The sequence below is a fragment of the Choloepus didactylus genome, chromosome 22 (assembly GCF_015220235.1).
Source record: "Choloepus didactylus isolate mChoDid1 chromosome 22, mChoDid1.pri, whole genome shotgun sequence".
NCBI lineage: Eukaryota > Metazoa > Chordata > Mammalia > Pilosa > Megalonychidae > Choloepus > Choloepus didactylus.
Window position 1 is genome coordinate 37291764 of NC_051328.1, and position 25543 is coordinate 37317306.

At 41.7% G+C, this 25543-nt stretch overlaps 1 protein-coding gene across 2 annotated transcripts in view; it reads left to right on the forward strand.

The window, feature by feature from the left end:
• HSD17B2 (hydroxysteroid 17-beta dehydrogenase 2) overlaps window positions 1-25177 on the forward strand; it is a 73306-nt gene extending 48129 nt beyond the window's left edge. For both annotated transcript variants that reach the window (XM_037816037.1, XM_037816038.1), the window contains 3 exons: window positions 5754-5939; window positions 21434-21571; window positions 22933-25177. In XM_037816037.1, the coding sequence (XP_037671965.1) occupies window positions 5754-5939; window positions 21434-21571; window positions 22933-23291 (683 nt within the window). In that variant the 3' untranslated portion in view covers window positions 23292-25177. The remainder of the gene's footprint in view (window positions 1-5753; window positions 5940-21433; window positions 21572-22932) is intronic.
• Window positions 25178-25543: the final 366 nt, after the last annotated feature.

Genomic DNA, 25543 nt, shown 5'->3' on the forward strand with positions numbered 1-25543 from the left:
TTGATTAATTTTAATTAATTTGAAATATTAAATCCTACAGGTGTAATGAGCTCATTGGCTAGCTTAGCATTCTAGGGCAGGAGTCAGCAAATGATAGCATGGACCCTGGCCTTTTTTATTTTTTAACTTTTAATTTTGAAATAATGATAGATTCACAGGAAGTTGCTAAGAAATGAACAGGGAAGTCCTGTGCACCCCTCACCCAGCCCTCCCCTCTAATCTTTCAGAGCTAAAGCGTAACATCAAAACCAGGAAACTGACGTCGGTACCATCCATAGAGCTTACTCAGATTTCACCAATTATACTTGCATTCGTTTGTGTGTGTGTGCACACATGCACATAGCTCTGCAATTTTATCCTCTGTGCAGCTTCATGTAACTGTCACCCCAACCAAATGCAGGGTTTCCATCACCCAGGATCCCTCATGCTGAATGTTTAGAACCACACCCTCCCCTTCTCTCTCCATCCCTAACCCCTGGCAACCATTAGTCTAGTCTCCGTCTCTGTAAATTTGTTGTGTAAATAATGTTCTATAAATCTGCTGCCTGTTTTTCTATGGCCTGTGAGCTAAGAGTGGTTTTTACTTTTTTTGTTTCCTTTATTGGAGAAGTTGTAGGTTTACAGAACAATCATGCATAAAAGACAGGACTCCCATACACTACCTCACCACCAACATCTGCCACAATTGATGACAGCACATTTTTATAATTGTACTATTAACTATGTGGTTTAACCTAGGGTTCACTATGCAGTGTGGTTCCATGAATTTAAAAAAACAATTTCATTCTGATATGATATGTACAATTCATCACATCCCCCTTTAATCACATGTAGATATATATTTCATTGCTGTTAATTACATTCACAATGTTGTGCTATCATCACCACTGTCCATTACAAAACATCTCCATCATTCCAAATAGGAACCCTGTACATTTTAAACCTTAACTTCCCATTCCCTATCCCCACCCTGTCCCTGGTAACCTGTGTCCTAGAGTTTGCTTTTTCTAATTGTTTCAAATAAGTGAGATAATACAATATTTGTCCTTTTGTGTCTGACTTATTTAACTCAACATGATGTCTTCAAGGTTCATCCATGTCATTACAAGAATCAGGACTTCATTCCTTTTTTACAGCTGAATAATATTCCATTGTATGTATACCACATTTTATTTATCCATCCATCAGTTGATGGACACTTGAGTTTCTTCCATTTTTTTGCAGTTGTGAATAACGCTGCTATGAACATAGGTGTGAAAATATCTGTTTGAGCCCCTTCTTTCAATTCTTTGGGGTGTATACCTAGTAGCAGGATTGCTGGGTCATGTGGTAGTTCTATCTTTAGCTTTCTGAGGAACTGCAAAACTGTCTTCCACAGTGGCTGCACCATTTTACAATGCAATGAATGAGTCTTCCTACTTCTTTGCATCCTCTCCAACACTTGTAATTTTCTGTTTTGTTAATAGCCATTCTAACGGGTCTGAAATGGAATCTCATTGAGGTTTTGATTTGCATTTCCCTGATGGCTAATGATATTGAGCATCTTTTCATGTGTTTTCCAGCCATTTGTATAACTTCTTTGGAGAGATGTCCATTCAAGTCTTTGGCCCAATTTTAAATTGGGTTGTTTGTCTTTTTGTTGTTATGATGAAGGATTTCTTTATATGTTCTGGATATCAATCCTTCATCGGATATGTGGTTTCTGAATCTTTTCACGCATTGTGTAGGTTGCCTTTTTAATTTCATGATAAAAGTCCTTCAAGGAACAAAAGTTTTTATTTTGATGAGGTCCCATTTATCTATTTTTTCTTTTGTTGATTGTGTTTTGGGTGTAAATTCTAAGAAATCATTGCCTAACACAAGGTCCTGAAGATGCTTCCCTAGTTTTCTTCTAGGCATTTGATGGTTCTAGCTCTTAAATTTAGGTCCTTGGTCCATTTTAAGTTAATTTTTGTATACAGTGTGAGGTAGAGGTCCTGCTCCTTTTTTCTTTCTTTTCTTTTCTTTTTTCTTTTTGCAAATGGAGATCCAGTTTTCCCAGCCCCATTTGTTGAAGCGACTATTCCTTCCCAATTGAGTAGTCTTTGCCACCTTGTTAAAAATCAGCTAATCATATATGTGAAGGTTTATTTCTAAGCTCTCAATTCATTTATTAGCTCTATTCCATTGGTCTACATGTCTGTTCTTGTACCAGTACCATGCTATTTTGATTACTGTGGCTTTGTAATAAGTTTTAGGATTGGGAAGTGTGAGTCCTCCAACGGCATTCTTCTTTTTCAAGATGGCTTTAGCTATTTGGGGCCCCTTACCCTTCCATGTAAATTTGATGATTGGCTTTTCCTTTTCTGCAAAGAAGGTTGTTGGAATTTTGATTGGGATTGTATTGAACCTATGAAATTTTTTTGGTAGTATTGACATCTTAATGATATTTAGTTTTCTAACCCATGAACATAAAATATCCTTTCATTTATTTAGATCTTCTTTAATTTCTTTTAGTAATGTTCTGCAGTTTTCTGTATATAAGTCCTTTACATCCTTGGTTAGATTTATTCCTAAATATTTAATTCTTTTAGTTGCCATTGTGAGTGGAATTTTTTTCTTGATTTCTTCTTCCGATTGTTCATTGCTTGTTTATAGAAGCACTATTGATTTTGGGGTGTTGACCTTGTATCCACCACTTTCCTGAATTTATTTATTAGCTCTAGGAGCTGTGTTTTCAGGATTCCTGAATATAGGATCATATAATCTGCAAATAGAGAAAGTTTTACTTCTTCCTTTCCAATCTGGATGCCTTTTCTTCCTTTCTTTCTTCTTCTTCTTTTTTTTTTTTTTTTTGGCCTTAATTGCTCTGGTCAGAACTTCCAGTACAATGTTGAGTAATAGTGGTGACAGGGGGCATCCTTGTCTTGTTCCTGTTCTTAGAGGGAAAGCTTTCAGTCTTTCACCATTAAGTAGGATGTTAACTATGGGCTTTTCATATATGACCTTTATCATGTTGAAGAAGTTTCCTTCTATTCCCAGTGTTCTAAGTGTTTTTATCAAGAAAGGGTGCCATGTTTTGTCAAATGCTTTTCTGCTTTGAAGGGGATGATCATGTGGTTTTTTCCCTTCATTCTGTTAACATGGTATATTACATTAATTGCTTTTCTTATGTTGAAACAATCTTGCATACCAGGGATAAATCCCACTTTATCATGGTGTATAATTCTTTTAATGTGCTGTTGGATTTGGTTTGCTAGTATTTTGTTGAGGATTTTTGCATCTATATTTTGTTGAGGATTTTTGCATCTATATTCAAAAAGATATTGGTCCGTAGTTTTCTTGTGGTGTCTTTATCCAGCTTTGGTATGAGGGTGATGTTGGCTTCTAGAATGAGTTAGGTAGTGTTCCCTCTTCTTGAATTTTTTGGAAGAGTTTGAACAGAATTTGTGCCAGTTTGAGTGTATTGTGTCCCCCAAATGCCATTATCTTTGTGGTCTTGTGTGGGGCAGACGTTTTGGTGTTGGTTGGATTTGCTTGGAATGTGCCCCACCCAGCTGTGGGTAATGATTCTGATGAGATGTTCCCATGGAGGCGTGGCCCCGCCCATTTGGAGTGGGCCTTGATCGGTGGAGCTATATAAATGAGCTGACTTGGGGGGAGAAAAGGGAGTGAAGCTGGGAGTGATGTTTTCAAGAGGCGCAAGCTTGCTAGAGAGGAACGTCCTGGGAGAAAGCCATTTTGAGGCCAGAGCTTTGGAGCAGACGCCAGCTGCCTTCCTAGCTAACAGAGGTTTTCCGGATGCCATTGGCCATCCTCCGGGGAAGGTACCTGATTGCTGATGTGTTACCTTGGATGCTTTGTGGCCTTAAGACTGTAACTGTGTAGCTAAATAAACCCCCATTTTATAAAAGCCTATCCATCTCTGGTGTTTTGCATTCTGCAGCATTAGCAAACCAGGACAGAATTGGAGTTAAGTCTTCTTGGAATTTTGGTTTGGTAGAATTCCCCTCTGAAACCATCTGGTCCTGAGTTTTTCTTTTTGGGAAGTTTTTGATTACTGATATAATCTTTTTACTAGTAATTGGTTTGTGGAGATCTTCTATTTCTTGAGTCAATGTAGGCAGCTCATGTGTTTCTAAGAATTTGTCCACTTCATCTAGGTTATTAATTTATTGGCATACAGTTGTTCATAGTATCCACTTACAGTCCTCTTTATTTCAATGGGGTTGGTGGTAATGTCCACCTTTTCACTTCTGAGTTTCACTATTTGTATCTTGTCTCTTTTTTCCCTTGTCAGTCTAGCTAAAGGTTTTTTGATTTTGTTGATCTTTTCGAAGAACCAACTTTTGGTTTTGCTGATTCATTCTCTCTCTCTCTCTCTCTCTCTCTCGTTTATCTCAGCTCTAACCTTAATTTCCTTCCTCCTGCTTGCTTTGAGTTTAGTTTGCTCTTCTTTTTCTAGTGCTTCCAGTTTTGAGGTTAGGTCTCTGATTTGAAGTCTTTCTTTTTTAATGTAAGCATTTAGAGCTATAAATTTCTGTCTCAGCACTACCTTTGTTGCATCCCATAAGTTTTGGTATGTTGTATTTTCATTTTCATTCACCTCAAGCTATTTCCTGATTTTGCTTTGATTTCTTCTTTAACCCACTGTTTGTTTAAAAGTATGTTGTTTAATTTCCACATATTTTTGAAACTCCCTTTTCTTCCTCTGTCATTGATTTCTAGCTTCATTCCATTGTGGTTAGAGAATATACTTTGTATGATTTCTATTGTTTGAATTTATTAATAGTTGTTTTGTGACCCAAATTATGGTCAATCCTGGAGAATGATCCATGTGCCCTTGAGAAGAATGTGTATTCTGTTTTTGTTGAGTGCAAAGTTCTATATATGTCTGTTAGGTCTGGTTTGTTTAGTGTATCATTTAAGTCCAGTACTTCCTTATTGATCTTCTGAGTAGGTGTTCTATTCATTATTGGCAGTGGTGTGTTAAAGTCTCCTGATATAAATGTAGAACCACCAATTTCTCCCTTCATGTCTATCAGTATTTGCTTCATCTATTTTGGGGTGCATATACAATTATAATGGTTACATTTTCCTGTTGAATTGTCCCCTTTATCACTATGTAATGACCATCTTTGTCCCTCATAACTGTTTGTGTCTTAAAGTCTATTTTATCTGATATTAGGATAGCCACCCCAGCTCTCTTGTGGTTACTACTTGCATGGTATATTTTTGTCCATCCTTTCACTGTCAACTGACTGTATCTGGGACCCCATAATCATTTTAGCTCTTGCCACTTCCCTTCCTGTTTTATTCTTTCCCTGACTAAGGAATATTTTTCTAGTCTAGAGATAAAGAAAGACAGGCTCTTATATCATCACACATTTTGCTAAAGATATTACACTGTCTCTACACACTCTTTGTAGGGAGAAACAGAAGGTAGGCTTGTGACTTCAAAGTCAAACAAAGACTCTTATTACCCTCTTCTTGCTGTATCATTTCCTTCCAGAAACTATAAATATTTAGCTGCCTGGGTAGAGGATAGGGCATTGAGGCAAAAGAAAAAACCCCAAGAAAACTATTGCTTAATATCCCAAGGTTTATTCCCTATACAACCCACCTGAGGTAGTTGGTTTCAGGTATTCAAGGAGGCTAAGATTCAAGGGTTTAAGTATCTGCCTAGCATCCCTTCTGACTCCAGAGCCTGGAGTGTTATTATCCTTGTGCTCTCCTGTCTCACCCATCCTCACAGCCGTTCCTTCTGTCCCCAGGACTGTGGGCTCTGATCAACAATGCTGGAGTCCTCGGCTTGCCAGCTGACGGGGAACTCATCCCCATGGCTGACTACAGACAATGCATGGCTGTGAACTTCTTTGGGACCGTGGAAGTCACGAAGACATTTTTGCCTCTTCTCAGGATATCCAAGGGCAGGCTGGTGAACATAAGCAGCATGGCGGGTGAGTTAGCCTCTCCCCACGAGGTCGTGGGGTCCTGTCATACAAGATGTGGCTCGCTACTTTCTTTGCTGGCCGAAGCTGACGTGTTCATGCAGGGCTGGATTCAGGTTGCTAATGCTGTATATCTACTGCCAACTTCAGTACAATAAAACCTTTCTCTCCTTTCAAATCCTTTCATGTGCAAACTCTTATTTATCTTCTCATTTGTCTGTCATTCCTGGGGATTTAGAGTTCTTACCTATCTTCACAATACAACCACCAACACAAAAGTGTCCTAGATTTGAACAGGTAATTCCACCTGACAGCATGACAGGTAACCTGTGCTCAAACCTCCCTGAACTCAGCCTATTTGTTCCCTGTAAGATGAGTAGGCAAATACCGTTGCCCTTATTTGCACAGTTATTCCAGTCCCCTGCTTACTAGTGTTTTCCATGAGATTATCACCGGTGTTTTGCTATCTCGATGCAGTTGGATCAGGGTGCAACATTTGGATGACGTGTTTCTCTTTGTTTTAAACAACTCGAGCCAAGGGCTCAGCAATTTCCCTTTCCATAAGCATTGCCTATGTGTGCCTTCCTCCAGGATTAAAAAAACTTGGGTCCTTCAGAGCCCTGCTCAGCTTTGGGTAATGTCCATAGGGCTGTCTTTCAGCCACTGCATGGGTGAGAGGGAAGCCACAACAGTGGGCTCTGAACTCCAGGCTCTTGCCTTCAAATAGAGGAGGAGCACTTTTCACTGTTTCATTAATTTGCTCCAAGGAAGACTTAAAGAAAAATAATAAAGGATCCAACTCATTTTTTTTTTTAATTTGCTTTTTTCTTTCTCTGTCTGTGTGTGTGTTTTTGCCAAGGGAACTAACTTTTATTGAACTCTATGTAACAAGCCCTTTAAAAAAATAATATTTTTTATTGTAAGATATAACATATATACATAGAAGTGATAATTTCCAAGTGCAATTTAACAAGGAGTTGTAAATATATTTACAAACATGATGAGATTTATTATTGGAACTGGCTCATGTGACTGTGGGGATTGGGCAAGTCTGAATTCCACAGGGCAGGCTGCAAGCTGGGAACTCTGCCAAAGGTTTCAATGAATTTCCTGAGAGAAGCTGCTGGCTGAAGTAGAGAGAGAGAAATTCTCCTTTTTGACTGCGGAGATCATCAGTTCTCTCTCTAAGGCCTTCAACTGATTGGGGGAGACTTTGCACATTGCTGAAGGCCAGCTCCTTTGTTGATTGTAGATGTTATCGCCCATAGATGCAATCACCTGACTAATGATCTAAATCCACAAAACACCCTCACAGTAACAATCAGACCAGTGCTTGCTTGATCGAACAACTGGGCACCACAACTTAACCGAGTTGATACATGAACGCAAGCATCAGGTGGATGGGTGGATGGGAGAATGGATAGATTGGTGGAAGGAAGGGAGGAAGGAAAGAAGGAAAGAAGAAAAGGAGAAAAGAAGGAGGGAGGGAGGGAGGGAAGAGGAGTAGGAGGAGAGAAAAAGAGAGGGAGGGAGGGAGAGAAGGAGAGGGGGAAGAAGGGAGAAAGGGGTGGAGAGAGTGAAGGAGGGAGGGGGGATGGAGAGACGATTAGTCTAGGATGGTTAGGAGCAATGGGTATTGTATTTTAATTTCTATGGAAGCCCTGAAATATTTCCCAATTTCATGTTACTTTGCTGCTGAAGCAAGTGAACGCTGAGGAAACGCCCTTGCAGTATTTTGCCCTTAGCTTTCTTCTGAACTTAATATTTATGTTTTTGATCTCTGTGGAAATATCACCTTCCTCAGATCCCTGGTACAGCCTTGTACTTCTGGAAAAGTCTCATGCTTTCCTTGCTTCGTACATTCAACAAATATTTACTGAAATGACTGATCATTGCCTTCTCCTTGACACATTGATAAAGAAGTTTTTCTCTCTTCTCTCTTTGTTCTCTGCTTTGAGCAGTTCATTCATTCACAACACTGGCATGAAGTAGAAACCCAATTAATGAATGAAGAAATACAAGTGTGTGAATGGATAGATCACATTTTGTTTCTCCATCCGTTAATGGACACTTGGGTTGCTTCCACTTTTTGGCAGTTATGAATACTGCTGCTGTGAACATTCGTGTACAGGATTTTGTGTGGCACACTGTAAATTCTATGTAAGAGTTAGCTGTTGCTGTCACTTCCTGTGTCCTTGGGTAAGCCACTTAAGTTCCCTGTGCTTTAGTTTTCTCATCTTCTAAAATAGAGGTGATGCAGATAATAGAACCTACATCCCAAGACTTTTGCGACCGCTAAATATGTTTAGAGTTGACGTCATTCAAATGTTCAGAACAGTGCCTTACACATAATAGACATCTAATCAATGTTGATAATTATTATGAGGCATCTACCATACTTCAGGCATTTGTTGGTTGCTCTCAGACATATGATCCCAATAACTCTGCATAGTAAGTTTTAGTAGCCCCATTTTACAGTTGTGAAAACCAAAGTTCAGAAGAGTTAAGTGGCTGGCCCTTAAGCTAGAACTGGAATTTGACCTATAGTCCCATGTTTTATCTGGCTCATCAAGCCACCTCCTTCCCTGATGACTGAACTGGGCCACCTGGTACCACCATGTCGACCACCAGGCCAAAGACCCTCTGTTGCCCTTCCCAAAGGTATCTTATCCGCCATCTTCCTCTTCCCACTAGCCCCGTTTTTGGATGCTTGCTCCAGCCTCACTCTCATTAGCAGGCAGGAATAGGGTCAACATAACCGCATCTCAATCCACTGCTATGGGAAGTTCCAGGATTCGGGGCAGGGGCATTGCATCTTTAAATTCTTCTCTGGGAGATACAAGGTAGAGTCAGTTGCATTATGAATACATCCTTCGCTCTGACGTCTCCCATCCCTCAAGAAAGCAAAGGAAAAAGAAAGAGATGAAAGAGACTTCATGAATTTATACAGACAGAATCAGATTTCAAAATAGAGAGAGAGCCAGCCAAGCAGAGTGGAGACAGACTACCTAGGCTTTAAACCTGTCTCCACCACTGACGGTTACGTGACCTGGGGCAAATTCCTGCACCTCTGTCTTGCAGCGTCCTCATTTTAAGATGGGAATATGAATAGCTGCTTCTTTTTAGGGCTGTGGTGGGGATGAGATGAAACGGCATGTGTTAAAGCACCAGCACCAGGCTTGGCATGGAAGGAATGGCAAATGTTCGTGACGTATGTGCACCTGTGGCTTTCCATCCTGCCAGCTGCTGGCATTGCCGTCTCCTGCCTCCACATGCGTTACCCTGACCCTTTGCTCCTCGTTACATATTAGCTCCAGGGCAGATAACCCCAACAGGTCACTTGTTCCAGATAACACCTGGTCCAGGAGACGTTTTTATCCTCTTAAAATAACATGTTTGTCATCCTCCCACACAAATAGTATAACTCTTTAACCCATTTCCCGGTAAGGCAGTTGGATAAATACTTAATCAAGGATCTGAGGAATTGAAAGCCGCCTCTTTGATTGTACAAAGGGAAGTTGAAAAACCTCTGCATTTGAGAGGTCAAAAAAAGCCTTTTCTGGCCAGTTGTCCTCTTAAGAAATGGCAAAGTAAACACCTGTGTGCGGGTGCATGTTGTGCTGGAATGGAAAGAGTTGAAAACACGCCCTTATGAGGCAACTCAGGCCTCGGTGGTTTTGAGTCTCAGTCACGGTTTGCATCCTGTTCTGCTCTTTGCCAGTGGAATGACTCAGTCTGGGGCAGGTCGCTTCATTCGTCTGTGTCTCTAGGTGTCCGTCAGCTGGAGGTGATGCAACCGCAATGGCTAGGGCAGCGTTTCTCAACCTTGGCACTATTGACATTTTGGGACAGAGTCATTCTTTGTTGTGGGGGCTGCCCTGTGCATTGTAGGATGCTGAGCACTAGATACCAGGGGCACCTCTCACATTCACGACCACCAAAAACAGGTCCAGATGTTGCTGTCTGTCTCCTGGAGGGCAAAGTCATCCCCATTTGAGAACCTCTGCCCTGGACTGTGGACTGAGACTATCAGCGATTGTCAGGGCTTAATGGCAAGGCTTATTTATAGGCCTAAATTGTCCAAATAGGCGACACGATTTACCCATTCACTTTGCAAGTGTACTGAGACTTCATTATGAGTTCTGAGTGTTTAGCACAGTTACCAGTACATAAAAAGTATCCTGAGAAAAGGATCTCAGAACTGCAAGATAGTAATAATAGCTGTCCACCATATTAAGCCAGTTAAAATACATTAAAATGACTTCCCCAAAGTAAGTGCCTGTAGAAGTCTTACTCATCTACAAATTGCAGGTATCCAATAGAGTTTGCAATTCCAGCTTTAAGCCTTGCTTCAGTCTAGAGAAGTTGGCTGTGGGATCATTCCTGGGCTTTTTCTTTCTCACCAGGCTGCCTAAAGGAAATCATTTGGTAAATCAGTCCACCGATCCCTCACCTGTGTAGCAAAGTGACAGAAAGTGAAGGCTCTGCTTCCCTGAAACTTTCCACAGCTATTGTGGGGCAAGGGGAAGGGGCAGAGCATGATTGAACGAACTTCTTCTCTGTGCTGAGTGGTGTTAGAGGCTTTATGTACTTAAAATCATTTAATTCTAATACCTGCAGGATGTAGCTATTGATTCATTTTCTAGATTGAGCAGATTCTAGCCCAGGATCTGGCAAGGGAGGAAGTCAGGGTTTGAAATTGGGCCTGTCCGTTTGATCGCAAGTTCCGTTATCCGCCTTCTTCTCCAGGTTATCAAACAAGATCACACCAGGCAAGTGGGGGCGGGGGAGGGCATAGAAATATAGATGCTAAACTTTAGTATGTTTGAATGGTGATTAGGAAGTGCTTCTCAAACTTTAATGTGATCTTGTTAACATTTTAACAAGGGGATCTTGTTAAAGTGCAGAGTCTGAATGAGTTGGTCTAGGTTGGGCCTGAGATTTTGCATTTCTCTAACTTGTTCCTGGATGAATCCAATGCTACTTGTCTATAGGCCACATTCTCAAACTTCAGCAGGCATCAGAATCACCAAGAGGGCTTGTTAAACGCAGGCTGCTGGGCCCCACTCCCAGAACTTCTGATTTAATAGGTCCAGAGGGGGGGCCTGAGGATTTACATTTTGAGTATTCCTAGGCGCAGATGCTCGTCCAGAGAATAAGGTCCTAGACTTTGGTTTTGATGCCCAACAGCTTGTGGTGGCCCCAGAGAATCAGATTACAAGGAAATGATAAAATGGTATTCACTTCAAGTTTCTTCTAACCATGCTTAATGAGATTAGAGGACCTGATCCTCCTGGGGACGTGTGGTTGTTCTGTGTTCTTATGCTTGGAGAGGTGCAATAAAGGAGTGGACCTTGTTACTTCAGTTGTTTCCGGTTGACTTCGGAGGCAGCAGAAACTGGCTGGGAGCCCTCATTACATTCTCTTTGGACAAGGTAATGCTAGTCCTGGCTTGGGAAGGTAGTGGAGAGGGAGCAGACCACCCGTGGGAGTGTGACTTTGTTCTCCTTCCTTACAGCCTTGGGCTGAAGGTCTCAGTATTTCTGCCCCCTGGTATGTTAAACAGGACATTCTCTTGCAAAGCCCTTTCCCTCCCATAATTCCTATTTAGTCACAGGTTAGGAAAAAGAAGGATCTCAATGTAGGCTCTTATTATTGTGGCTTTGAGGCTCAAAGTCTTTTGAGGTAATGTATTGACTCCAAAAATATCAAGACCATCTGGCTGGTAGAACCTTAGGAAATTGATACTACCCTCACCAAAGGAACCAGGCAAAGACCAGGTCTGAACTCACTCGGGGAGAGAGGGGGTAGTTTCCACAATTCTTTTGATATCTCCTAAGCAAGTGCCACTCTAAGTGCAAATTCTGCTTTTCAGTTAGCCCCATCCCAAATGGTAACTTCAGGCCCCCTCACCTCCCGGTTTTAGCCCACCACCACCATTATGCTGTAATGTCAATGACAGGCGATGACCACCAGGTGATCGACAAAGCGAATGCTGAGATTATTCACTTGCCAGATAGGAAAGCTCAGGCCAGGAAACAAATTCACTGCGTAGTGCACCGAGGCAGAAAAGGTGAGGCCTATTCTGTAAGGACGGGGAGGGCTGTGTTCGTGGTGGCTGTGCTAAGCCAGGATGGAAAGTCCGCACTGCAAAGGGTGGAACGAGTCCATTGGTCTATACCTGGTTTTTTAAAACGAGTCCCGTTGTTGATTGGGTGTTCAGCAAAGTCTCCCAATACCAGGTCACTCAAAGTTTTGAGTTATTTATCAGCTCTGGATGGTTAGAACCAATTGTGGGGGAACACAGCACTCAGTTTTGATATCTCCTAAGCAAGTGCCACTCTAAGTGCAAAATTCTGCTTTTCAGTTAGCCCCATCTATGATGGTGTTGCATGTGGGGTGGAGTGCAGAAAAGATATAGAGATACATTATCAATTTAAATTTGTTTGTAGACTTGGCAGAAAATGTTTCTATACCTCTAGTTTGTCCAGGAAGCATATCTCATCTTATTCAAATAAACCTGGCTTTGATGTCTTGGCATCCCATACCAAACATTAAACACACACACACAAATTATCTAGTTTTTATTTACCAAAACCTTAGGGTCCTTATTACCTTTATGAAGCCAAAGACCTACATGGGAGCTCAGCAATTCTCCTATGTTAAATGTGTCCTAGGGAGTACATATTTTTAACTTTTTATTTTGAAATAATGATAGATTCACAGGAAGTTGCAATGAAACGTACAGGGAGGTTCTGTGCACCCTTCATCCAGTCTCACTCACATCTTGCATAACTATTGGACAATATCAAAACCAGGAAACCGATGTTGGTATAAACCACAGAACTAATTCAGACTTCACCAGTTGTCCATACACTTGTGTGTGTGTGTGTGTGTGTGTGTGCATAGGTCTGTGCAGTTTTATCAAATGTGTACCACCACAGTCAAGATACACAACTGTTCTGTCACTACGGGGCAATCTTGTGCTGCCCTTTATAGCTGTACCTCCCTGAGGTGGTCTTGAGCTGTGTACCCCAGGAAAACTTGTTCTTAAACTTACTCCATTTCTGTGGGTGTGAACCCTTGTCAATAGGACCTTTTGATGAGGTTACTTCAGATAAGGTGTGGCCTAGGATGGGTTTTAATCCTAATCTTCAGTAGATGGCCTTATAGGGACAGTCAGAGAGAGAGAAAAAAGCCACAGAGGGATCAGCCAGGGGCTGAAAGTCAAGGGAACCCAGAAGAGAAGGGAGAGGCCAGAGAAGGCCGCCATGTGCGCTGCCATGTGACAGACGAGCCCAGGACCAAGGATCCCCAGCAGCCAGCCCCAGAACGCCAGTCTTCAGGAAGAAACTGTCGCCTTGATGATGCCTCAATTTGCACTTCTTCTAGCCTCAAAACCGTCAGCCAATAAATCCTCATTTTTAAGCCACCCCATTGCATGGTATTTATTTTAGCAATGAGGAAACTAAAATACTCCCCTTCCTCCCATCCCTAAACCCTAGCAACCACTATCTGTTCATCTCATTAATTTTATTTCAAAAATGTTGCATAAAAGGAATCATATAGTATGCAATCTTTGAGAATGGCTTGTTTCACTCAGTATAATTTAAGCCAAGTCTATTTTGACCCCGGCTCATATAGCTCACAAAAATCTTTTCCTCCAACCCAACATTAGAGAAATTCACCTTTAATTTCAGTCTCCCTCAGCACAACATCTCTTTTCCCTCACATATATATGGCAAATCAAAGAAGAAAGAGCAGTGCCAGATCGCTATCCACCTTCTGAGATCTTGTGCAATTTCTACAGCCAAGAGACGTCTCAGTACTTTTCAGATCTCAAGCTGTATTAGCATTGACACTTCCAGAGGATACAGAAACATATGGAAAAATTCAGGGATATTCTCTAGAAATGTTTATCAACCCTCTCTGCATGTTAGAAGCACATGGGGAACTTTAAAAAATGTCAGTACCCATAATGAACCAAACCCAAGCCAAATAAATCATATTTTTTGAGGGAGAATTCAGGCATCGATATTTTTTAAAGTTTTTCAGGCAATTCCAATTAACTACCAAGTTTGAAAACTTGTTCTAAAACAAAGAGTTAGAACAGCGATTCTCAAACTTTATATGTGGGGGCAGTAGAGGTGTCCAGAACCACCTGGGGAATTTGGTAATAATACAGAGGCCCAGGCTCCATTTGCCTCGAAAGACCCAGGCCTCTGTGTGCATCATCAGCTCTGCAGGTGATTCTGATACTCACCAAAGTCTGAGAACAGCTGAGCCAAACACTTTCTTCATCCCCATCTGCACTTTAAAATTTATCCAGGGAGTTTTATTTAAATACTGATGCTCGGGCCCCACTGCCAGAGATTTTTATTTCATTGGTCTAGGTAGGGCCTTGGCATTGTTTTCTATTTTTCCTTTTAAATGTTTTCAAAGTGTAGATTCTACCAGGCCTATTGAGTTATGTACCACTGATGCAGAATTTAAAATAAATAAATAAATGAAAGCACACACAAACTCTATATTTCTCTCCCTGGGTATCCAAGCTATCCTGGTTTCATATAATGTCAGCTAGTGGGTAAGTAAATTTCCAGGAGTTAATCTCCTTGGAATGGACATCAGTGCTCTGTTTGATATTCAGGTTATAACCCACACTTCCTCCCAGGTTGGGAATACTGGACCAGTTCTCTAATGCCCAGATAGGTAAGCCCTGCCTTCTGGAAGTCAAGGTTTTCCTAAAATGGAAATGATTTGCCAATCTCCCAGCAACCATTTACCTTGCTGACTTCTGCCACTAGGATTTTAACCTGAACGGAAGGAAGATACTAGACAATGAAGGGGGTATAAGATCAGAAAGGGAAAGGGCCCCAAGACTCTTGTTCAATGAGCCTCATTACCTACACTTACTTTTTTTCTATACGAGTTAAATCAACATTTATTTCTGTAGAATATGTACTTAGAAATGCATTTACTGGTTCACAAAGTACAGACATTGTTAAAGATTTTCTATATATATAATTTCCCTCCAGAAATATACCAGTTTAAACTCCCACTAGACCCCGAGAATGTCCACTTTCCTGTACTCTCTATTGCCAAAAAATGGGAATTTTTATAAATTTTATTTTTGGCAATTTGATGGGTCCCAGGAAAGCATCTTTTGTTTCAACGTCAGTTATTTGGTTTCAACATCCTTTATTAGACAATTCATCTTTTTCTCCCTAAACTGAAGTATTTTAATTTAAGACAAAATTTTTAGATGCCTATTTGGACCTGTTTCTGAAATGTTTATTGTGTCATGATTTCTATATTTCTGAACTAGCACCCCTTTTTAAGAACCTCAAAATTCTATTGGGATTTTTAAAAATGGTGTTCAATATATGGTTTAATTTGGAGAAAAATCTATACTTAAGTAATATTAAATGTTCTCATCCAGGAACATGATATAGCTATCTGTGAACAAGGGCTTTTTAAAACTATTTAGTGATAATGACAGGTATTCCAGACACACTTCTGTTTGGGGGAGCTCTGTTTTGTTCTCAAAATCTAAACTTTGGCCTCTACATTTTAGAAACATTTTCAGGATGAAATTTCTGCTCTTTTTACATTTCATTTGACCAAATCTAAGGCTTTTTAAACTCCTACTAAATTTCATTTTCATTAGTTCTTATTATTTTTATTTTTCAGCTGCTTGTTTTCATTTCTATAAAGCTCTTAATGATCCGTAAAAAAAATCTCTTAGTTTAGCCATAAAATGTCACCCTAACATAAACAGCTTCCATACATTAAGTATGCATTTGATTCGACTCAATACTGAGTATTTGCCAGGTGAATACAGGAAATCGTATTAATATGCTGCTCGATAACATAATGTGATATTCTTCCATATTTGGCATCCAAAGCACTGAAAAATCAGAAGCATTGCTTGTGGCTGAATAATCTGTCTCTCCAGCAGGTAGCCCTACCCAGCAGGCTTTTGTTGGCTTCTTTGAATCTTGTCCTCAAGACAAATTGCACTTGATGGATGCAAGGTCTGTGCTTTGTACCCCAGAGATGCTGTGAAAGGTTTTCTTTCTGTGAGCTTCTTCCTACCACACTTAAATCTCCAGCCCTTCTTTCTCCTACGTGTTCTGGTAGCTCCTTCTGCCTTTCTCCACCCCTTCTGGACCCGATTTCCTGCCCGTCTCCTCTCGGGGCTTTTTGCTGTGTCCCCAGGTTGTTGGCTGCAGCGTTATCTGAAACAGCAGAAAACTGCAAACAACTTACGCCCTCCAATAAGGGAATTTTAGAATAGTTTCGATATTTATTCTGCTACTGACAGTGTGATCTTGAGCAAGTGACTTGACCTTTTTGTATCTCAGTTTTCCTTGAAAAAATGGGGATCCCAATTACCTATCCCGTGAACTGGTGATGATGGTTAAATGTGCTAGTGTTTGTAAAGCACTATGGGAGTGCCCTGTACACAGGAAGCATGAGATAGCTGTTGGTTAAATAGAAAGAGGAAAAAAAAACTCATAAAATACTGAGGAACACTAAAAAAATCAGGGTTCTATATATACAAAACATAATGTTCAGTAAAAAACGTATACAACATATAAATCTAAATATATATAAATCTAAATACATATAGCATGTTGTTAAGTAAAAACACATAATGCAAAATAATACATATATTATGATCATGTGTATAAACACATATATACATATATGTGTGTGTGTGTTACAGACACACACATTTTTCTGCATTCAAAATTTCACAGAGGGAAGAGTTTCTTGAAGGAAAAGTGGAAAGGTCGAGCTTCACACTTCCCACCGGAACTCCTGATTGGAGAACCATGAACAGAGCCTGGTACTTTTTATTACAGCTCAGTTGTTATTTTGGCTCAAAGATAATCCCAGATACTTGAAAGATGGGGAAGGAAGAAAGAAAGTGGCAGACCAAATTTAGCTAGTTTCTTTGCATGAACAGAAACCCCATTGAATATTGAAAACTACTCTCTTCTCAGGTCCTTAATATCTGCCCCCTCCCACCCCATACATCTCTTGCATTTTTACTAGGCACTGGAGCCCTGTTGGGACTCATGCACGGAGACCTTCAGTGAGTTGTCCTACCCGGCCGGTAGGACTCTGAGCCAGTCTTGAAGGGGCAGGTGGACCCCCTGTCCCGTTCACCTCTGTCCCCCACGTGCTGCGAGTGCAGTGGGTACCGCTCAGTCCCCTGAGGCACCCTCTTCCTTTAGCTCCTGAGGGGTTTCCACAATTCATTTAACTGGGCTTCTGCGAGGTATCCCCAGTTTCAAATGCAGTCCCCGCAAGAATGAAAACCCCATGAAGGCAGGCTATAGTCACTGTTTTGTTCTTGAATGTATCTCTTGCACCTAGAGCAGTACCTCATTCATAGAAGGAGTGCAAAAAACACTCGATAAACAGAAGAATGGATGGATAAAGAAAGGAAAAATACAGGCACATCTTTTTTCCCCAACTATTCTTTTTTTGGGGGAAGAAAACCTCTCTTTTTCTTCTAAGACTGTATCCTTCCTCCTTTTCTGGTGTTAACATGGCTCTTCTCTAATCATAGCGGTTACCTCTGTGGGAGGAGACACGTACCTTTCACTGCCATCCATCTCAGATCAGAGGACAAGACTGATTCTGTTTTTTGAATGAACGGAAGACCGTCTGCATTTAGATTTTTCACTGATTTACTGGCTGTCCCCGTAATGAGTCCAAATGAGGGAAGGTTTCCAGGGGATTCTCAACTTTGTGTTTATCCTCAGTGTGGGGTGTACAGTCAGCTCGGCTCGTGGCACCACCCCGTGCATGGGAATTCCCTGCCCCCCTGGACTCTGAAGACAGGCTGCTGGCATCTGGGACACCCTGTCACATGGGAAGGCACACGGCCCGCGTCTGCAGGTCCTTCTGTCCTAGGTTTCATTGCTTTCAGCTTCTGGCTTCAGTGGCTTCCTCTCTGTTTTCTGTGGGTCCTCTCTTAGCTTCTCCCGGGCTTTTCTCTACTTACACTTATTTTGTTGTACACCACAAGGAACTTAGACATCGATACAAAACATTAACAGCAAGGTTGGATCTATGAGGTGGAACCCTACAAAAGTGCCACTTAATAGGTCAAAATTGGTCTAACACCAGCAGCTTTGTAAGGTTCAACAAAATACAAAAGACAAACGTTTCTCATATATTTGGTCCAAGGCTTGATTTCTGTTTAGATTAATAATGTGATTGGTATTTAGATTGGTATTTTTCTCATCACCGGTTATATTTATATCATTGTTGGGCTGTGCATTACAGTGAAAGCCTATGCTCAGAAGCGTGTGGCCAAAAATCCTAAGGTCATAGTTCAAGCTATAGAATGCCCAAGGGTCCCTTGGTTTGGCTTGAAATGCAGATTCTGATCCAGCAGGTCTAGGGTGGATCCTCCTAATCTGCACAATAAACAAGAACCTCAGGAGATTCTGAACAGGTAAGCTTAACTTTTGCAAACACTGAGCATATGGGGCCTTTGGGGCCATTGAGATATTGTGAAAAACTTGAGTCATACCAATAATAGGATGTCCTTACATAGAGCTTACTTTGTGCCAGGCACTTTTTGAATATATTAATTCATTTAACCTTAACATGAACTCTATGATGCATGTACTATCATTAGTCTTATTTTACAGACTGAAAAACAGGCACATCAACATAAAGTGACTTTCCCAAGAACAGGTGGCTTAGCCAATGGCAGGGCTGGGGCTCGAACACATGAAATGTTGGCTCCAGAATCTGGTTCCTAACTACTGCCCTCTGCCAACCTGCCTTCTCGAGGGCCAAACTCTCATCATCTATAAAAACCATGGTGGGGTGGAACATCTTTCAACCCCACAAACTGAGGTTGCCACGCAACAACCCACAGTGTGACTTTGAACAAGCTGCATTAACTCCTTTGGTCATTCTTACCAATAAAAGGAGTTGGAGTTCTAACTCTAAGACCCTGTGAAACTATTGAATACTTATAAATCAGCCCATCATCTGTGACATGATGGAAACCAGCGTTTAAGGAGACCTGTTCTACGCCAAATATTAATATTGAAATTCCATCCGTTAAGCCTCGGGATTCTTCCTGGTTTACGTGGCAGGGCCAAACCTTGAAAAAGCTTAAACAAACAACGGAAAAGGAATTTAATAAGCTCACCAACAGGCTGAAACCAAGTTTTCAGATGAGATCAGTGGACTCTCCCCAGCCTCCACTTTCCATCTTCCCTCCCCACTCTCCTCCACCATGCAACTTGCCATCCTTACCTAAATGTTTCTCCCCGCTGTTCTTCTCAGTTTGCCTTCTTATTGGCAGACTCCACCTATGCAGTAGCAAAAATGGTCCCTGGGAGCTTCAGTTGCCCACTGTTCTCATTCCCACGTAGTCAGAAATAAACAACAAAATAATCTTTCCTCTACCATCCCTATCAGTTTCCAAGAAGGTCAATGTGAGGCACGTGCCCACCCCAAACCAATCTCCACACCCAGGGAACGGAGTATTAAGATTGGCTGGTCTTTCTCCCTTGAGGGGAAGGACAGAACCATTGGTTGACATCCTTCCTAGAAATATGGGAAGGGAAGAACGGGTGTTTCCCAAAAGAAAATTATGTGGGCCAGGCCAAAACATTAATAATAATAGAGTAATGATGACCGTGAAAGTTGACATCAACTATTCTAGGTATGTCTACTTCAATACCCATGTTCTTTTTTCTTATTGAAACTTTTATTGAGATAATTTTAGATTTACCTGATGGTATAAGGAATGACAGAGCTCTCATATACCGTTTACCAAATTTCCCCCATGATAAGATTTTGCAAAACTATAGTACCATATTACAACCAGCATATTGATACAATTCATCTATGTTATTCATGTTTCCCCAGTTTTACTTGTACTTATATGTGTGTGTGTGTATTTGGTCCCATACAATTTTGTTACCTGGTGTTCTTTTTTGTTTTTTGTGGTTTTGTTTTTTTTCGGGGGGAGGGGGTGGGTTGTTTGTTTTTTGTTTTGTTTTTTTTTTACCTGGTGTTCTTTTAAATGACAACTTGTGACTTTCTGATACTCAAGGCTAGACAGGCAAATTCAAGGCACAGATTCATCAAGTGGCTGGAAGTGGCCAACCTCTCTACAGAGATTGCCATTTAACAAACCAGACCAGGATGATGCCCCCTGGTCAGTGCAGTCATGGTTTCTCTGTCTGCAGAAATGAGGTCCATGCAGGTTGAGGAAGAGGCAGCTGAAAGCCCATCTAGAAACAAAGGTCTGTCCTACTCATTAGACACTGAGTTGGTCATTTAGAAGGTCTACCTTAATAACTGAGCCTAAATAAATGTTAGACATGGGCATGAGCTAAATTTTATGATTTTAAATGCTTGGCTGAAAACTTTAACTTTTGGATGGATGTAAACAAGAAGGCTCAGGGCTAAGAAGATGTTCTTACATGTGTGAAGCATGCCTAACTAGAAGAATAAAAGAGACTTTGGCAGGGAGTATTATTGCAAAATGCTGAGATCAGCAGAACAAAGAAAACTATGTACATGCAGAACTAGAACTGTGTTTGGTCTGGTGAGAATCACAGAAAGCTGGGAAAGCTGAAGCCAGGCATGCCTTGGCTTCTGGCCACATCAGTTCAATCTCCACCTCAGTCATCACATGGCCCCCTCCCCTGTGTGACTGTGTGTGTCTTCTCCTTTTCTGTCTCTTATAAGGAACCTGTCCTTAGATTTAGCACCCACTCTAATTTAGGATGATCTCAGCTCAAGATCCCTACCTTAATTCCATCTGCAAAGACCTTGTCTCAAATAAGGTCACCTGAAATTCCAGGTGGACTGATCTTTTGCGGAGCCACTTTTCAACCCATTACAGCTCTCATGGTTGAAAAAGTTGGGTTTCTTACTCGCTGCAGCGACGGAGAACGAAGACATGAAGAATGTCCCCTGAATCTTCCAGGTCTCTCTGCTTTTCTGCTCTTCTCCTGGCCCCCAGCTTAATCCCTTGAAAATCTGAGGCCGACAGGAAGGGGAGGTCAGGCAGAGAGATTGTACGCAGGCAGAGAGTCCAGAGTAAGGCCCTGTCCTTGGACTGAAGGATGGGGGAGAAATGCATTGTGGAGCCAGACCCTCTACATTCCTTAGGGCCAAGCCACTGCTTCCCAGTCGGCTACACTAGAAGGTCAGGGACTGGGCCAGATGTTCTTTAGCCCCCTGAAATTACACCGAGCTTAGGAGCTGGGTGGGATTGAGCCTTAAACTGGTTTCGTCAGTGGACCAGCTGTGAGAGAAGAGCGATGGAAGGCAGAAGCAAAGAAACCAGATGATGGGAGTGACCAAGAAAATGGGTACAGAGGGCCCTTGGCCGCCTTTGTGTGCAGTTACTGATATCAGTTCCTAGCATAGAATGGTGCTGTTTTAATATTTATTTGATGAATGAATGAAAACGACAGATTTGATTTTTTTCCCGTTACTCCCCATAGGAGGCGTCCCAATGGAAGGACTGGCGGCCTATGGCTCATCTAAGGCAGCTCTGAGCATGTTTTCAGCAATTATGAGACAAGAGCTTTCCAAATGGGGAGTTAAAGTCTCCCTCATTCAACCTGGAGGCTTCCAAACAAGTAGGTGTCAGAGCCTCAGTGCCGGCAATTCCCACCCTGGAAGCCTGAAGGTCCTATTTTCCTGTTAGGGCTCAAATTGGACCCCTCTTTGGTTGGCCAGAGAGGGGTTGGGTTGGGTGGAAGCTCTCTGCTAAGTAGAGAGGGTATCTTAGCTCCCTCAGCCTGCTACAACAAAGTACTATAAATTAAGTGGCCTCAAACAACAGAAATTTATTCTCTCACAGTTCTGGAGGCCAGGAGTCTGAAATCAAGGAGTTGGCTGGGCCACACATGCTTCTTTGGGAGTCTGTAGGGAAGACTCCAGCAATCCATGGCCATCAGCCTCTGTCCGTCTGTGCCCAATTCCCTCTTTTTCTAAGGACTCCAGCTTTATTGGGTGAGGATCCACCCTGCTCCAGTTTGGCCCCATCTTAACCAATCATATCTCCAAAGATCCTGTTTCTGAATAGGGTCATATTCACAGGCCTGAGAGTTAGGACTTAAATATATGTTTATACACACACACAGACACACACACGCACACAGACACACACACACACATCTTTATTGCTACACTTTATTTAACAGCAGGTGTTATGATATTTAAAAATAAATATGGATTATTTCAATTTATATAATAATCAGGCATTATTTTTCATTTAAAATATATTTATATATTTAATTAATATATAGTTTTCTATATTTACTTTTAAATATATTTTAAATTACATTTAATGTGCATTACTTAAAATTAAATATATTACTTAAAATTACATGCATTATATAGATTCAATGATGTTTTAAATTATATATTTAATTTATGTGTAGAAGTAGGCACTAAAAGACTGATACTAGAAAATTTGTGGATGCACCGTTTATAAGTGCCCCAAGCAGAAAACGTCCCAAATGCCCATCACAATCCAATGGGCACCTAATGTATGGCATATTTACACCTTTGTAAATTATGCAGCAATCACAATGAAGACTCAGTACACAGATGAATATCAAGGACACAATGTTGAGTAAAAGAAGGAGGCACAAAAAAGCGTGTGCCAGCTGATTCCATTTCTAAAATGTTCCAACCAGGAGAAACGCGTCCATGCTGCCAGCAGTCCCGAGAGGGGCCCCCCTAGGGCAGAAGCCACCGGGAGGGCTGGGGGCGGGGGTGGGGCAGGGGTGGGGGCGCTGCCAGGCCGGTCCTGTCCTCCAAGTGAAGACCCGGTCTTCTGGGCATTTCTCTGTTTGTATGTTACACTTTAATAAAAAGCTTAAAAACCATAGCAAATACCATTTCAGAGCACATATTTAAAAGGGGGCGTGGGCTCGCCCATCCCCCCACTACCTGGTCCTGTGCCCACCTGTCCTTTCCTCTTCTGTCCCAGATATCGGAGGCACAAGCGAGATGCGGGACAAGATGGAGAAGAACCTCCTGGACCACCTCACCCCCGATGTGCATGACGACTACGGCCGGGACTACATCCTCGATCAGCAGAATTGTTTCCGCTGCATGAACACACAGGCCAGCCCGGACATGTCCCCCGTGCTCCTGGACGTCCAGCATGCCATCTCTGCCAAGAGCCCCCTGGCTTTTTATGCACCGGGAAAGTCATCTTATCTGTGGTTTTGCATTGCCTCCTTTTTCCCTACTGCGGTGTTTGATTATCTTAACAAAAGAAATCATGGCCAGTCAAACCTGCCCAGGGCTCTGCACTCCCTCCACTGCAAGAATAATGCCACGTAGGCAGGGCTGGGCCTCGGTCTGGTGGGAATAGCATAGTCCTGGAAAGAAAGTGAAACTGCAAGCTTTCGATTAAAGTTGCTTGTTCCTGCCTTGCATTCCCTGTGAGCTTTGCTGGTTCACCAGGACTTGGTGGTGAGAAGGCCATAGCTGGTAATGACCACCATGGAGAGCATTAATTGGGTGTTTGCTATGCACTGGATACATTCAGCTACTCTCTCACCTAATTCTCACCAGATAGCTGTCTTCACCCGCATTTAATAGGGAAGGAAAGGAAGGATCAGAGAGGCTAAGTCCCCAGTTCATTGCCACACAGCTAGCAAGAGACAGAACTCGAATTCAAACCCACGGTGATCTCCAGAGCTTGCACATTTTCTACCATGTGTCAATGCCTGCTAGGAAAGGAGAAGAAAGAAAAAGATGAAAAGGAGAAAGGGAAGGAAGGAAGAAATGACAAGGGCAATAGTTAAATTATCTCCAGTGTCCTTCTCATTTGGCTTTGATATTCGTAATGACGACATCCAAGTATTGGATTCAATATAAATAATCAGGGCTCTTTGTTCCTCTTCTCTCTTCATCTGTCAGGAGCTCTGGACATAATGGGATGAGGTGACCCAGCTCAAGAATGGTCCAAGTGGCCTCTTGGCAGACCCAGGATGTCTGGCTAGATGGTTTGGTATCCAGAGTAACCACCATCGTAGCCTGTATTTGAACATCCTAGGATGGAAAACTGGCTTTATTACCTAGAGGAGCCCAATAGAAGGGCATGATGTCAGAAACTAGTAGATGTATGGGGCAGCTGGGAGAGGCAAAAAGGGAGGGACTGGTGAACAGAGGGGTGCATAAAGAAACCGGAAAAAACATTAGCTTGTGGAAAGCAAGGGCCCAGCAATCTTGTTCATTGCAAGCTTCCCTTTGTTCTGTTTCCTTTTTAGAATGTGAAGGCACTTCTTCTATTTTCCAACTTTCTTGAGATTTTGTGAGAGTAGGTAAAATGACAGTGCTCTGTGATTTCCCCCCAAAGAATATAATAAAAAACAATATAGTGGGATAAATACTTAGGAAATATTAATACAATACATTTTTAATGCACCCTGTGGTTGTCCCCATCGCTTCAGCACAGAACAAAAAAAAAGAAAAAAAAAATCAAGGTTTAAGTATCGATTTCTAAAATAGGAACTTTCCAGAGAAAAGAGTTGTCTAAGCCAAAGCTTTCGCCAGCATGATTCAGGTGTTATTGAAAGAGCAAAGGATTTGTGCAACCTTCAACCCAAAGCATGGAGGAGGACTGAGGATTGTGTGTTTTATTATTAGGGATTGTATGGTTTTATGGGACCTGTAGCATCAGCATCACCTGGGAGCATGATAGAAATGCAAATTCTCAGACACCACTCCAAACCTCCGATATTAGTTTCCTGTGGCTGCTGTAACAAATTACCACAAATTTAGCAGCTTAAAACAACACAAATTTATTCTTGTACAGTTCTGCAAGTCAGAAACCCAACTGGGTCTTACAAGGCCAAAGTCAAGGTGTTGGTAGGGTCACATTCCCTCTGGAGGTTCTTGGAGAGACTCCATTCCCTTGCCTTTTTTCAGTTTAGCTTCTAGAGGACACCCACATTCTTTAGATCTTGGCTCCACCTCACTCTGAGCTCTGCTTCTATCGTCACACTACTGCGCTCACTCTGATCCTCCTGTTTCTTATAAGGACCCTTGTGATTCCATTGGACCCACCCAGATAACCCAGGATAATCTCCCCATCTCAAGATCTTTAACTTGATCCCATCTGCAGAGTCTCTTTAGTCATGAGGTACCATATTTAAAAGGCTTTGGGGATTAGGGAGTGGACATCTTTGGGGGGAACCATTACTCTGTTTACAACACCTAGTGAATCAGAACCTCCAGGGCCAGCAATCTGTGTTGTTACGAGCCCTCCAAGTGATTCTGATGCACCCCCCGAGTTTTTTTTTTTTTTTTTTTTTTTTTAAATCATCATTTTATTGAGATATATTCACATACCACGCAGTCATACAAAACAAATTGTACTTTCGATTGTTTACAGTACCATTACATAGTTGTCCATTCATCACCTAAATCAATCCCTGACACCTTCATTAGCACACACACAAAAATAACAATAATAATAATTAGAGTGAAAAAGAGCAATTGAAGTAAAAAGAACACTGGGTACCTTTGTCTGTTTGTTTCCTTCCCCTACTTTTCTACCCATCCATCCATAAACTAGACAAAGTGGT